Source organism: Procambarus clarkii, chromosome 22 (genome assembly GCF_040958095.1).
Source record: "Procambarus clarkii isolate CNS0578487 chromosome 22, FALCON_Pclarkii_2.0, whole genome shotgun sequence".
NCBI lineage: Eukaryota > Metazoa > Arthropoda > Malacostraca > Decapoda > Cambaridae > Procambarus > Procambarus clarkii.
This window is the reverse complement of record NC_091171.1, coordinates 7339830-7353754: the sequence shown is the minus strand read 5'-3', so window position 1 is coordinate 7353754 and position 13925 is coordinate 7339830. Positions and strand designations below refer to the sequence as shown.

The 13925-nt window shown below is 41.4% G+C and overlaps 1 protein-coding gene across 1 annotated transcript; it reads left to right on the top strand.

The window, feature by feature from the left end:
• Positions 1-535: 535 nt before the first annotated feature.
• LOC123757245 (tubulin alpha-1 chain) lies at positions 536-12732 on the top strand. The gene is made up of 5 exons (XM_045740759.2): positions 536-676; positions 5821-6043; positions 6212-6384; positions 10748-10876; positions 11728-12732. Exons 1-5 carry the CDS (start codon positions 674-676, stop codon positions 12553-12555), a joined length of 1356 nt encoding a protein of 451 aa, XP_045596715.1. The 5' UTR covers positions 536-673; the 3' UTR covers positions 12556-12732.
• The last annotated feature ends 1193 nt before the right edge of the window (positions 12733-13925 follow it).

Genomic DNA, 13925 nt, shown 5'->3' with positions numbered 1-13925 from the left:
AATAAAAAAGTATTCAGTAAAAGTAAAAACGTAATCTGCTGGTGTACAGATTCTCGAGCCCATTGGGCTCTATGTGTGTGTATATACACACACAAAGAGTCATGTATATACCAAATTAAATACGTACTTTAGTATGACAGGAAAGGAAGTATATTACGAGAATAGGAAAGATATTTGACGAGCCTGTAAGTACGGTGGATCACAAAATTATGACGCAAAGCACACATAGGCTAACACAGCAGCATACCAAAAGCTGGTAAATGTAAGACCAGCCGTATATCCCCCTAAGAGGGTGGGTGTGGAGGCATGAGGAATGATAATGGAACTTTTTGAATTTGACTCCACCACCTGCGTTCCCATAATGTATTCAACTGCCATTTTGTATGAGCATATTTATAAAAAATATTACTATCCACCATATTAAAGTACATATAACATTGTTAGTTAATGTGACTGAGTGAGGTGGTTGTAGGTATAATATACTTGTGTTGAGTGAAGGGTGTGGGAGCCGGCCAGACCTGCGCACTCCCGGGGGCCGGGTTCTGCGCACGTCACGTGACCCGAGCTTATAAATACGCGTGCAACGTGGCGCCATCATCCAATTGCGGGAACACCCAAGCTGCTCCTGTGAGACGGACCGAGTCCTCGTGTCTTCCTACCAAATCCCTTCAAAATGGTGAGTTTAGAGATCAATATTTACGTTAGGAGCAGCCAGTGGAGGAGGAGGAGGCGTGTGTGGCGGGGCGGGCGGTGTTTACGGTGATGAGAGCAACAGGTGGGTGTGGCGGGCCGGGGTGTCGGCCTCCTGGGTTGACGGGGTGCTGTGGGGCTGTACATGGCAGGACCGGTGTGTTGGTGAGGTTTGGAGTAAAGTTTGTGGCGGCCCACAGTTGTAGCACCCCAGGTTTGTCCTCCCTGGTGTGGCGCCCCCCTAGTGTGGCCTCCCTGGCCGGCCGCACCATGATGGTCGCCGGCGGCCCTTGACGGGCTTCTCTCCTGCCTGAATTGCGCGTCTCCCGCCTCTTGCTCCGTCACCCTCACGATGCTCCAAGCCCGGAGATGGTGAGGCTTTAGGCTTTAACAAAACTTGGTTTCCTGGGAGGCTGTAGTCACGTCTGAGGTGAAAGTTGAGAGCATGAGACAAAATGGCTGCGTGGTGAGGTGAGGGCCGGTCATGCTTGGCGGGGCTGTAGCCAGACTAATGCGGAGCGGTGATAAGCTTCACTGCCACACCCTTCTTCATGTTAGCTAATTGTTGTTGATTTACTCAAATTCAAGGTTAAGAGTTTTTGTTATTGCATGGTGGGGTAGGGTTGGGGAGTTATGGTAACGGGCAGGGAATGGTGGCGTGCTGCTCCCCGAGCCCCGGCACGTCTTGCCACCCAGCATCCCTCTACTGTGGTGCCTCTTGCCTGAGTCATGAGTAACCACCATGATGGCAGGAGATCTTAAGATGGATGGAGATGGGGAGGAAGAGATAGGGATGGATGAATGGGGAGGAAGAGATAGGGATGGGTGAATGGGGAGGAAGAGATAGGGATGGATGAATGGGGAGGGAGAGATAGGGATGGATGAATGGAGAGGGAGAGATAGGGATGGATGAATGGAGAGGGAGAGATAGGGATGGATGAATGGAGAGGGAGAGATAGGGATGGATGAATGGAGAGGGAGAGATAGGGATGGATGAATGGAGAGGGAGAGATAGGGATGGATGAATGGAGAGGGAGAGATAGGGATGGATGAATGGAGAGGGAGAGATAGGGATGGATGAATGGAGAGGGAGAGATAGGGATGGATGAATGGAGAGGGAGAGATAGGGATGGATGAATGGAGAGGGAGAGATAGGGATGGATGAATGGAGAGGGAGAGATAGGGATGGATGAATGGAGAGGGAGAGATTGGGATGGATGAATGGAGAGGGAGAGATAGGGATGGATGAATGGAGAGGGAGAGATAGGGATGGATGAATGGAGAGGGAGAGATAGGGATGGATGAATGGAGAGGGAGAGATAGGGATGGATGAATGGAGAGGGAGAGATACGGATGGATGAATGGGGAGGGAGAGATAGGGATGGATGAATGGGGAGGGAGAGATAGGGATGGATGAATGGGGAGGGAGAGATAGGGATGGATGAATGGGGAGGGAGAGATAGGGATGGATGAATGGGGAGGGAGAGATAGGGATGGATGAATGGGGAGGGAGAGATAGGGATGGATGAATGGGGAGGGAGAGATAGGGATGGATGAATGGGGAGGGAGAGATAGGGATGGATGAATGGGGAGGGAGAGATAGGGATGGATGAATGGGGAGGGAGAGATAGGGATGGATGAATGGAGAGGGAGAGATAGGGATGGATGAATGGAGAGGGAGAGATAGGGATGGATGAATGGAGAGGGAGAGATAGGGATGGATGAATGGAGAGGGAGAGATAGGGATGGATGAATGGGGAGGGAGAGATAGGGATGGATGAATGGGGAGGGAGAGATAGGGATGGATGAATGGGGAGGGAGAGATAGGGATGGATGAATGGGGAGGGAGAGATAGGGATGGATGAATGGGGAGGGAGAGATAGGGATGGATGAATGGAGAGGGAGAGATAGGGATGGATGAATGGAGAGGGAGAGATAGGGATGGATGAATGGGGAGGGAGAGATAGGGATGGATGAATGGAGAGGGAGAGATAGGGATGGATGAATGGAGAGGGAGAGATAGGGATGGATGAATGGAGAGGGAGAGATAGGGATGGATGAATGGGGAGGAAGAGATAGGGATGGATGAATGGGGAGGGAGAGATAGGGATGGATGAATGGGGAGGGAGAGATAGGGATGGATGAATGGAGAGGGAGAGATAGGGATGGATGGATGATGGGGAGGGAGAGATAGGGATGGATGATGGGGAGGGAGGGATAGGGATGGATGATGGGGAGGGAGGGATAGGGATGGATGAATGGAGAGGGAGAGATAGGGATGAGTGGATGATGGGGAGGGAGAGATAGGGATGGATGGATGATGGGGAGGGAGAGATAGGGATGGATGGATGATGGGGAGGGAGAGATAGGGATGGATGGATGATGGGGAGGGAGAGATAGGGATGGATGGATGATGGGGAGGGAGGGATAGGGATGGATGATGGGGAGGGAGGGATAGGGATGGATGATGGGGAGGGATGGATGATGAGGAAGGAGGGATAGGGATGGATGATGGGGAGGGAGGGATAGGGATGGATGATGGGGAGGGAGGGATCTTCTTGAGGTTATCTCGATTTCTGGGCTTAGCGTCCCTGCGGCCCGGTCCTCAACCAGGCCTCCTTTTTGTTACACACCCCCAGAAAGCAGTCCGTAGCAGCTGTCTTAACTCCTAGGTACCTATTTACTAATAAATGGGGAGGAGGGAGATATAGGTGGATGTATGGGGAGGGAGGGAATTAATAGAGAAAAGCGCCTAGCCATTACGACTATAGCACTTGAAAGGGGTTAGGATAGGGATTTGCCCAACCACTTGGACTGTCTGGGATTCAACACCAGTCTAGCCCAAGTCAGAGATGGGGGAGGTGAGGTGGTAATATTAAAGATCGGCATAAAGCCAAAGTTGGTTGTCTAAGTGTAATTTTTATAGTAATAGAACTTTTTTCTACATTGATGAATCTCATAAATGTGCATTTTGAGTAAAAACTAAAAATTTAGTACAATAAAAATGAAAACTGGACATGACATGCCAGTCATTACATTGAGCCTTTTCCTATTAATGTATAAGTCGAGTACTGGAATTGTGGAGGGCTGCAACTTAGAGGTACAGATTTATAAGAGGGTAGACCACTTGCATCAACCTATTCACCATCTAGTATTAAATTTTATTAAAACAAAATTAATATATTGTGCATTCAAAACCCATTGTAAACAGTTTAGCAGGTTAGTTTTCCTGACACTAAAATATCCATTAAAATTATTGAAAAATAGATGGGGGAATGTCTTAAAAATTAATATTGAAAATTTTCCCCCTCCCCTCTTTTCAAATCTAAAATTGGTTAGAGGAATCCAGTGGGTGGATGTAGTTGCTGCTTCGATCCATTATGTAGAAGCCTGGATTTTAAAGTTTACATTGTGTATGGTATTCTGCAAATTTGGATCACGGTTACGGATTTTTGGAGAGAACATTTGAATAGATCTTAACACTTTCGCGCTCTCCGCAAAGGTCTCTCAGCCAACCGAATGTGCGCGCTGCGTTTTTATCGCTTAACCACTGCACTGCGCAAAGCGCCTTTAGGCGCTCAGAGAGTTGTGCTAATTGTTTTTTAATTTGGCTATATTTTAATGTTTTCATTACTATTTGTGTTTTGAAATGGAAATAGTTGACTTTGGAAACATTTTGACATTAAATTTACCTGAACATTTGTAAAAATAACAAAAATATGTCCTTGACAATTGCACCAAGACGTTTTTGCCGAAAATAGGTGAGCAGTGCAAGGGTTAAGCGTAAAAACAAAAATGTGTATACTCTTTTTACTCTTCTGATCTTAGTTCTCATGCTACGTATTTCATTTTGGTACCAACGTGTTCGCAATAAAATTCTCTAGAAGAACATTAGTAAAATAAGTCACGAAACATATAGGGATACCAGCACCAAATAAATAACTACGTAGATGACTCGCCGTGAGCGCCCATCAGCAACAAAATGTTTTTACTCTTGGGATTGTAATCACCTCCACGCTTGTTCTACAGCGTTAATTTTGGTATCAATGGACTCACAATGAAATTCCCAACACGGTGATATGAATATAAGCGTAGAATAATGATGCAGCCCGCCCGCAAGAGTGTGGGAAGTGGCGAAATTGTTACTCGGTATCGGTGACGGGACGACGCACGGCGCTTTGAAAGTTTATACTTATTTCACTCTCATGACATTAATTTTCTATATACGTCATTCATTTTTATGTCAATGTGTTCGCAATAGAATGTTCTATGTGCCCATAGGTAAAAAATATCAACAAAGCGTAAGTTAGAATAGCGACAAACATAAAACAACGCTGGAACATATCAGTGAGCGTCAAACACACACAAAATATTTTTACTTTTGTTATGTTTGTCAAGATTATACTTGTTGCACAGTTATTTTTGGTTGTATATTGATCGGAATAAAATTCCCTAAACAGACATATGCATATAATACATGATATGGGGGAAGAATTACCAGTATAAACGGCTAAAGTCACCCACCTGCAACCCGTTTGGGACAAAATACCATTTGATCGAAGTTATCCACACCTTTCATGAACTTATTGTACCATGCAGCCTAGTGGTGAGAAAGAGAGCCTCATAGCGCGCAGTTTGAAACAAACCCAAAGTAAATCGGATAAAAATTGAATTTTATACAAATATTTTAAAAGTAGACATAACTTTATGTCCACTATGCGTTTACGTTAGACGAAACCGAACGCGCCGGCGCGTCCAGATAGCGCGAAAGTGTTAATTTAGTTGTCACTCATAGCTGATCAAATGTCCCCAAGGGTAGCCAACTTTACATGTTCAGAACTGGAATGACTCGTACAGGTTTTTGAGCTTGTTTGATTGTGGCCCCCATGCACCTAATTTGATTCGATGAATCAAAAGCTTAAATTAGGAAAGTGACTTGAATGCAATACTCTACTGCAATATTAAATTTCTTACTGAATGGGGTTTATTAAATGGTTGTGTGGTCCACTGAAATTTATGCAACTAAATATATGAAAATAATGACAAAGGGGATTTAATTGAACATTTGCCTTTAAAGATAAAAAGTTGGCTAGATCAAGGTTCTTTTCTATAATCGTGATTTGTTTTCAGCGTGAGTGCATCTCCATCCATGTGGGCCAGGCTGGTGTCCAGATGGGCAATGCTTGCTGGGAGCTTTATTGCCTAGAACATGGTATCCAGCCTGATGGCCAGATGCCCTCTGACAAGACCATTGGGGTTGGTGATGATTCATTTAATACCTTCTTCAGTGAGACTGGATCTGGAAAACATGTCCCAAGAGCAGTGTTTGTTGATCTTGAACCATCGGTTGTTGGTAAGTAAACTTTATTGTTTAAGCAAAGATGTAGCATATGATACACTAAATTATTTGAAACCATTATGAAGACAAAGCAAAAGTATGATTGTACATGTCCTCCGAATTGATTTTTCTTTTTTAACTTGGCAAGTGTTGAATTGTAATACAGTATCTTGCATTTTTCAGATGAAGTACGCACCGGAGTATATCGCCAGCTTTTCCATCCAGAGCAGCTTATCACAGGAAAGGAAGATGCCGCTAATAATTATGCTCGTGGACATTACACCATTGGCAAAGAAATTGTTGACGTGGTTCTTGATCGGATCCGTAAACTAGCAGACCAGTGCACTGGACTCCAGGTTGGTATTGGCTAGTAGAGTACTGTAATAAACGTCAATCATTGAATTAAAAAAAACTTGTTTGACAAATGGGTTATAAGTCTAGAATTAAAATTACATTTATTTTTCATAACCTAAAAAACACTTAATACAGAAAGTTCAAGGCAGCACACTTGAAGATTTTTATTGGGAGAATATAGTTGTCTAGTCAGACTGGTTTTGAGCTTCAAAGTCTAAAACTTTTGTTTCAGGTGAACTTTAGTACTGTACTATCCATTGTTGACATGGTTAGCACTGTCTCTAAAGGGAAGGGTCTGGCTGCACCTGGTGTTTTCTAAAATAGATTTGTCGTATCTACTAGACGTTGTGGTTTCAGTGACTAATTTGGGAACAATAAGAAACTCGCACAATAGTACCTGTGATGGAATTAATACAGTAAAATTAGTTTAATGTTGGGGGGTGAGTTGGGCAGTGCTATTTGGATTGGTCTGCAGAATGGTGCTGATCAGTTTTTTAAATAATGAAATGGTGTAATTTAAATGCGTACTCAATAGTTTCAGGTAGATATTATAGTTTTTAGGATTTTGCCTATTAATTTGATAATTTTATTAGTTATAGTTGTAACTAAGTCTTAAACCATTCTTGTACCATACTACTTGAAAAAAACTTAATCTTTAATGAACAGTAATTAAATAATTTTTTGTTAGACTGTAATGTAATTATTTGTTAGACTGTAATGTCTGTTTAGTTAAAGTGAGTGGCACTTAACACTTTCGCGCTTTCCGCAAAGGTCACTCAGCCAACCGAATGTGCGCGCAGCGTTTTTATCGCTTAAGCGTAAAAACAAAAATGTGTATACTCTTTTTACTCTTCTGACCTTAGTTCTCATGCTACGTATTTCATTTTGGTACCAACGTGTTCGCAATAAAATTCTCTAGAAGAACATCAGTAAAAAAAGTCACGAAACGTATAGGGATACCAGCACCAAATAAATAACTACGAAGATGACTCGCCGTGAGCGCCCATCAGCAACAAAATGTTTTTACTCTTGGGATTGTAATCACCTCCACACTTATTCTACAGCGTTAATTTTGGTATCAATGGACTCGCAATGAAATTCCCAACACGGTGATATGAATATAAGCGTAGAATAATGATGCGGCCCGCCCGCAAGAGTGTGGGAAGTGGTGAAATTGTTACCCGGTATCGGTGACGGGACGACGCACGGCGCTTTGAAAGTTTATACTTATTTCACTCTCATGACATTAATTTTCTATGTACGTCATTCATTTTTGTGTCAATGTGTTCGCAATAGAATGTTCTATGTGCCCATAGGTAAAAAATATCAACAAAGCGTAAGTTAGAATAGCGCCAAATATAAAACAACGCTGGAACATATCAGTGAGCGTCAAACACACACGAAATGTTTTTACTTTTGTTATGTTTGTCAAGTTTATACTTGTTGCACACAGTTATTTTTGGTTGTATATTGATCGGAATAAAATTCCCTAAACAGACATATGCATATAATACATGATATGGGGGAAGCATTACCAGTATAAACGGCTAAAGTCACCCACCTGCAACCCGTTTGGGACAAAATACCATTTGATCGAAGTTATCCACACCTTTCATGAACTTATTGTACCATGCAGCCTAGTGGTGAGAAAGAGAGCCTCATAGCGCGCAGTTTGAAACAAACCCAAAGTAAATCGGATAAAAATTGAATTTTATACAAATATTTTAAAAGAGGACTCAACTTTATGTCCACTATGCGTTAGCGTTAGACGAAACGGGACGCGCCGGCGCGTCCAGATAGCGCGAAAGTGTTAATTGCTTTGGTTCCTGGCATGTTTACGGGGGTGGGGGGAAGGAGTATCCCATTGCTGCATGCAGTTTGAAAAGACTTGACTAGTATGTATTAGCCGCTAAATATTTATATAATTCCCCTGAATTTACCAGCAGAGCCACCAGTTCTAGTGGCCTTGCTAGGGCCCAGGAAATGGGCAGCTTACTAAAGAAACCCCTCCCCCTCGTTATTGCATATTTTTCCAGCTAGGCGTTTCCGGGGTTTATTACTGAATGGATAGGAAAAAAGCATTTGGTTTTTAGTCCAACATGGTGGCTCCAGTGAGCTCAAGGCCATATTCACTAGTTACAACCTTGAAACTGCCAGTATACCTCGAGACAGTGAGCAGTGGTGCTCCTGTTGTCTGCAGAAAATTTAATGTATCTTGTAATATTCTAAATGCCTAAAACATTCTGTGGGTATTATCACTAGACATCTGACAATCATTTACCGTATTAGAAAAGTTGTAACATGTTTGGCTGCTCTCCTGGACATTAATACAAAAATTGGTAGCATGTTGGCTAAGGACCATTGGTGAATTTTATTACAGTTTGAGATGATCATCGATGTCTAGTTGTAGTGTTTTGGGTCCTTACGTGCAACAGTTTATTAGTTGACTGACTTCTGGTATATTTTCTGCTTTACATTTCTCCACAGCAACTGTCCTTTTTGAAGGTGGTCTGTGTGTTTATAGTAGTAGTGCAGATGTGGCTGCACTTGACGTGTACAGCTGAATGACGGCTTCTCTTCTCCTTAGTCAGATTTTTTTTATTCATTAAATTTGGATTTGATAAAAAAAAAATCTGTACCTGTGTATTTTTTATCTTATCAGGCCTATAAAGTTTGTCATGCTTCCAACAGTGGTGTTGCCAATACACAGTTCCACTTCTCCGAGTATTCAATACATTTGGGCTTTCCTGTCCTTATCATTTATGATAAGGAAATGTTCAAGGACTGTCCTTGAACATTTAATTCTCTATGAATAAATAGTACATTTGGAAGTCACTCAATGGTGGTCTAGTTTGACCTTAACTTGCTTTAAATGCAATGTATCAGTAACTGGTGTCTAAACATTGCTTCTGGCAGCTACTTGATCTTCACTAGTTTTGTTTTGATCATGTGCGGTTTTTCTTTATATTTAGCTTAGGAAGATCCTTGACTGGTCCTGTAAGTATTGTGGCTAGCTTCTTGTTACTCTAGTTTTAAATGGTGTTGGACATGGTTGTCATGCTGTCTGATAACAAATTGTAGCTCTTGTATGTTTTCAAGCACTTCGGCGCTTCACTGCCTAATGTCTGATATAAAAATTTTGAATTCAAAATTTATTCAAATCATTTCCCCTAAATCATTGAGTGATTTAATTAAGGGAAACTGTGATAATGGTTTCCTAGTGTTGGTTTTGGGGCTTAGCGTCCCCGTGGCCCGGTCCCAGATCATTTTGTTGCTGGACTGGTCAACCAGGCTGTTGGATGTGGTTGCCCGCAGCCTGACGTATGAGTCACAGCCTGGTTGATAGGTATAATTTGGAGGTGTTCACGAGTTCTCTCAAACACTGTGAGGGGTCAGCCAATTATGTCCCTTGTGCATAGTGGAAGCAAGTTGAACAGTCTCGGGCCTCTGATGTTTGTAATTCTCTCAGGATACCTATTGCACCTCTGCTTTTCAGCAGGCACATCCTACCATGCCTCCTGTGTGTACAGGTTTGGGACCAGCTCCTCTTATTATTTTCCATGTGTAAATTATTGTCTCCCCCAGCCTGTACTCAAGAGAATACAGATTTGGCCATTTTAGTCGGTCATAATAGTTTAGATGTTTTACCGGGTGAATTCTAACAGGATCTCTGTACGCTCTCCAGGTCAGCAATTTCTCCAACTTTAAAAGGGGCTGTCATTGTGCAACAATATTCTACTCTTAGAGAGCACTAGCATCTCTAATCTGTATCATCATTGGTATAGCATCTTTAATTTGAAAAGTGTGTATTATCCAACCTCTCATTTTTCTTGCAGTTGTGAAGGCTACTTTGTGTTCCTTAAGGGTAAATGGACTCATTATTGTTTATGAAGTACTGTGTAAATTACTTGAGGTAGGAGTTTGTATCCATTTCCCTGCCTATAATGTGTAATTTGGTACAGCATCTTGACAAAACTTTTCTGTAGCACTTGGTCAGCACTTAATGGTTTCCATTCTTGTGTACGTGGAAAAAGTAATTGGCAAGTAGTGTGACAATCTTCATAAGGAATATTTTGGATTGTCCCTAAAATGAACTTGACAAGTGGTGTATGAATGTTAGGTAATTAAGTTATGGCTGAAACTAACTACAGTAGTTTTGGGTAAAATGAAAGCTAATGACATGCTGCACAAATGTGCATTATATTTGTTATTTTGGTTAGGAAATTTAAATTTACAGGATTTGGCTCGATGGGTTATCTGCATTGTGATCTTGTATATTTTAATTTATTTATACTGTATATTTATTTATATATTTTGCAAATTTTCAACAGTTAAGATTTTAATTAACACAATGTTCCATTTCAGGGCTTCCTAATCTTCCATTCGTTTGGTGGTGGTACTGGTTCAGGTTTCACCTCACTGTTGATGGAACGCCTGTCTGTAGACTATGGCAAGAAGAGCAAGCTTGAATTTGCCATATACCCAGCACCCCAAGTAAGTTTTTGTTCTTTAAAATACAGTAAATCAAGTATCCTCGTATGGGGGCGTTGGTCTCCCAAGTTGAGATGGCTGGAAAATGTGTTTTGGTATCGACTCCATCCTGTGTTGGTACTGGACTGGAATGATCAGTGTTATTGGGCCATGTGTCCCACATAAGGCAGATATTAAAGCCCAACCTCCTGTTTACATAGTATTAGGCTAACAATGTAGACATTGACTTTAAAAGGCAATTTGTTCTAGAATGTGCCAAGCCATTATGACTATAGCACTTTGAATTAATAAAGATTTGGGATGGGATGGGGAGAAAAAGCAATTGCTGAAGCATAAATTGTTTAATTTGGTTATAAACAAATTTTCTATACCTTGGCATAAGAAAATAAATACTTCCTACCAGGGACAAAAAAGTTAACATGGTGAATTAGTATTGTATATGAGGTGGAGAAAAGGATGTGTGCGTGAATAAGAGATAGAATAGAATTAAATCTCGAAAAGTCTCCATATTTTGAGTATGAGGTCTCATTATATTGCAGATTAGTCAGGTTCTAGTCTTTTTAAGACATGGTTCACTTTTTTTAGCTGCAATAATTTCTTTGGGCAATTTTTAAGATTTGTTGGCAAATCAACAAATAAGTTTCTTGGTTAGGGAAATTTAATGGGTAAGGTGTTAAGTATAACTAGTCTGGTATACCATGAAGTTATATTGCAGCTTCTAGGTTTTAGTTTTATACTTTTCAGCCATTAGTGAAGGCAGTATATATTGTTTAGTACTTTCATGCCACCATTTGAGTATCAACATATATTGTGCATATAAAGGTTCTGATGTTTTCTTTTTTTCCTCCCCATAGGTTGCTACTGCTGTTGTTGAACCTTACAACTCCATCCTGACAACCCACACAACTCTAGAACACTCCGATTGTGCTTTTATGGTAGATAATGAAGCCATTTATGATATTTGTCGCAGGAACTTGGATATTGAACGTCCTTCGTATACAAACCTGAACCGTCTTATTGGTCAGATTGTGTCTTCCATTACGGCTTCCCTCCGATTTGATGGTGCCTTGAATGTTGATTTGACTGAATTCCAGACAAATTTAGTGCCTTATCCAAGAATTCACTTCCCTCTTGTAACTTATGCTCCTGTTATTTCTGCGGAGAAGGCATACCATGAGCAGCTTTCTGTGGCAGAAATCACCAATGCCTGCTTTGAACCGGCTAACCAGATGGTAAAGTGTGATCCTCGACATGGAAAGTACATGGCCTGCTGTCTCTTGTACAGGGGTGATGTTGTGCCCAAAGATGTTAATGCTGCCATTGCCTCAATTAAGACAAAACGAACCATCCAGTTTGTTGACTGGTGTCCCACAGGTTTCAAGGTTGGCATTAATTACCAGCCACCAACGGTCGTTCCAGGAGCTGACTTAGCAAAGGTGTCACGTGCTGTGTGCATGTTGTCCAACACCACAGCTATTGCAGAGGCATGGGCTCGTCTTGACCACAAGTTTGACTTGATGTATGCCAAGCGTGCCTTTGTTCACTGGTACGTGGGAGAGGGCATGGAAGAGGGAGAGTTCACTGAAGCCCGTGAAGACTTGGCAGCACTGGAGAAGGATTATGAGGAAGTGGGCATGGACTCTGCTGACGGTGAAGATGTTGAAGATGGAGATGAATATTAAAGGAAAATTTATTCTCATTTACATACCGCAGTATTAGGTTTCTACTACACTTTCAGATACTGGAGCTTCACATTCCTGAATAGCCATACAAATACTTTCAGCCATACATTGATTATTTTTCTATGAACAAATAATTCTAAAGTTCAAATTTTTCATTTATTAAATTCTTTAATTTGATGTGATTAGTTTACTATCCTTTGACAACCTGAATGGTGAATGGACAGAATGTTTAGTCTGAAAAGAAGGAACTAGTAAGTTTTGACATTGCACGTATATAACAGTGATTAGCAATTTGGTAGAGAAAGTACAGAGTTGATCACTGGCAAAACTTAGTAAACTGTGAATACGTTAGTGGGGCTAATACGCAATTGTGTAATGTGTACCTAAAGCTTTTTGACATATCCACTAAAAAGGCAAACCAATTGCGTTATTTGGTATAGTTTATTAATTTTTTTTAATTATCCGTCCACATTAACGATGTGATGAAGAATGACTGATTAATCAAATTAGAATCTACCTCTAGCCAACCTCCAATCGCTGCCTGTCTGTAGAACAACGGTGTTCATGCAAGGTGGTGTTCAATCTCCGACCGTCCAAGTGGTTGGGCACCATGTTTTTCCCCCGTTCCATCCCAAATATTTATCCTACCCCCCTTCAAAGTGATAGTCGTAATGGCTTGGTCCTTTCCCTTGATAATTGCAGACAAAAATTATCACCCATCGTCATTTCTTAGAGGTGTAAATAGTTGCATCCTGGTAACGATAAATTTCATTTTTTCCATTGGCGAATGTCACCGACTATGAGAATAGTATTATTTTTTAATGTAGGTAAAGATTTTTTTTTTATTGGTATTATTCCTCTAGTGAGGCTTGCAATCTGATGGTATTGGAAGGCATAGAAAGTACAGAAGTTAATATTTTTTTTAGTTGAATAACGTCTTGACAACGCATTATGCCTCACACGGGCCTGACAGCTGAGTGGACAGCGCTCAACATGCGTGGACATAAGTAGGTATGTTTGCGGGTTCGGTCCCCCAGTGGAGGCGGATATAAATGAGCAGTTTTTCGCCCTGATACCTGTCCACCTAGCAGTAAATAGGTACCTGGGAGTATGACGGCTGTTATCCTGATGGGATAACAAAGAGGAGGACCGGGCCGCGGGGACTTAAGGGACCAGATTAGTTTATTAAAAGTTGTTCAATGTCAACCCATATTTTTTGACTAGTTGTATATGAAAAGGGCTGCAATTGTTCAAAGTTTCAGTACTGCAGCCTAAATAGAAAAGAGGATTTTTTTTTTTTTTTTTATATATATAAAGAATATTGCATTTTCAAGTATGTGTATACAACCACACGTTTCAGATATAACCAT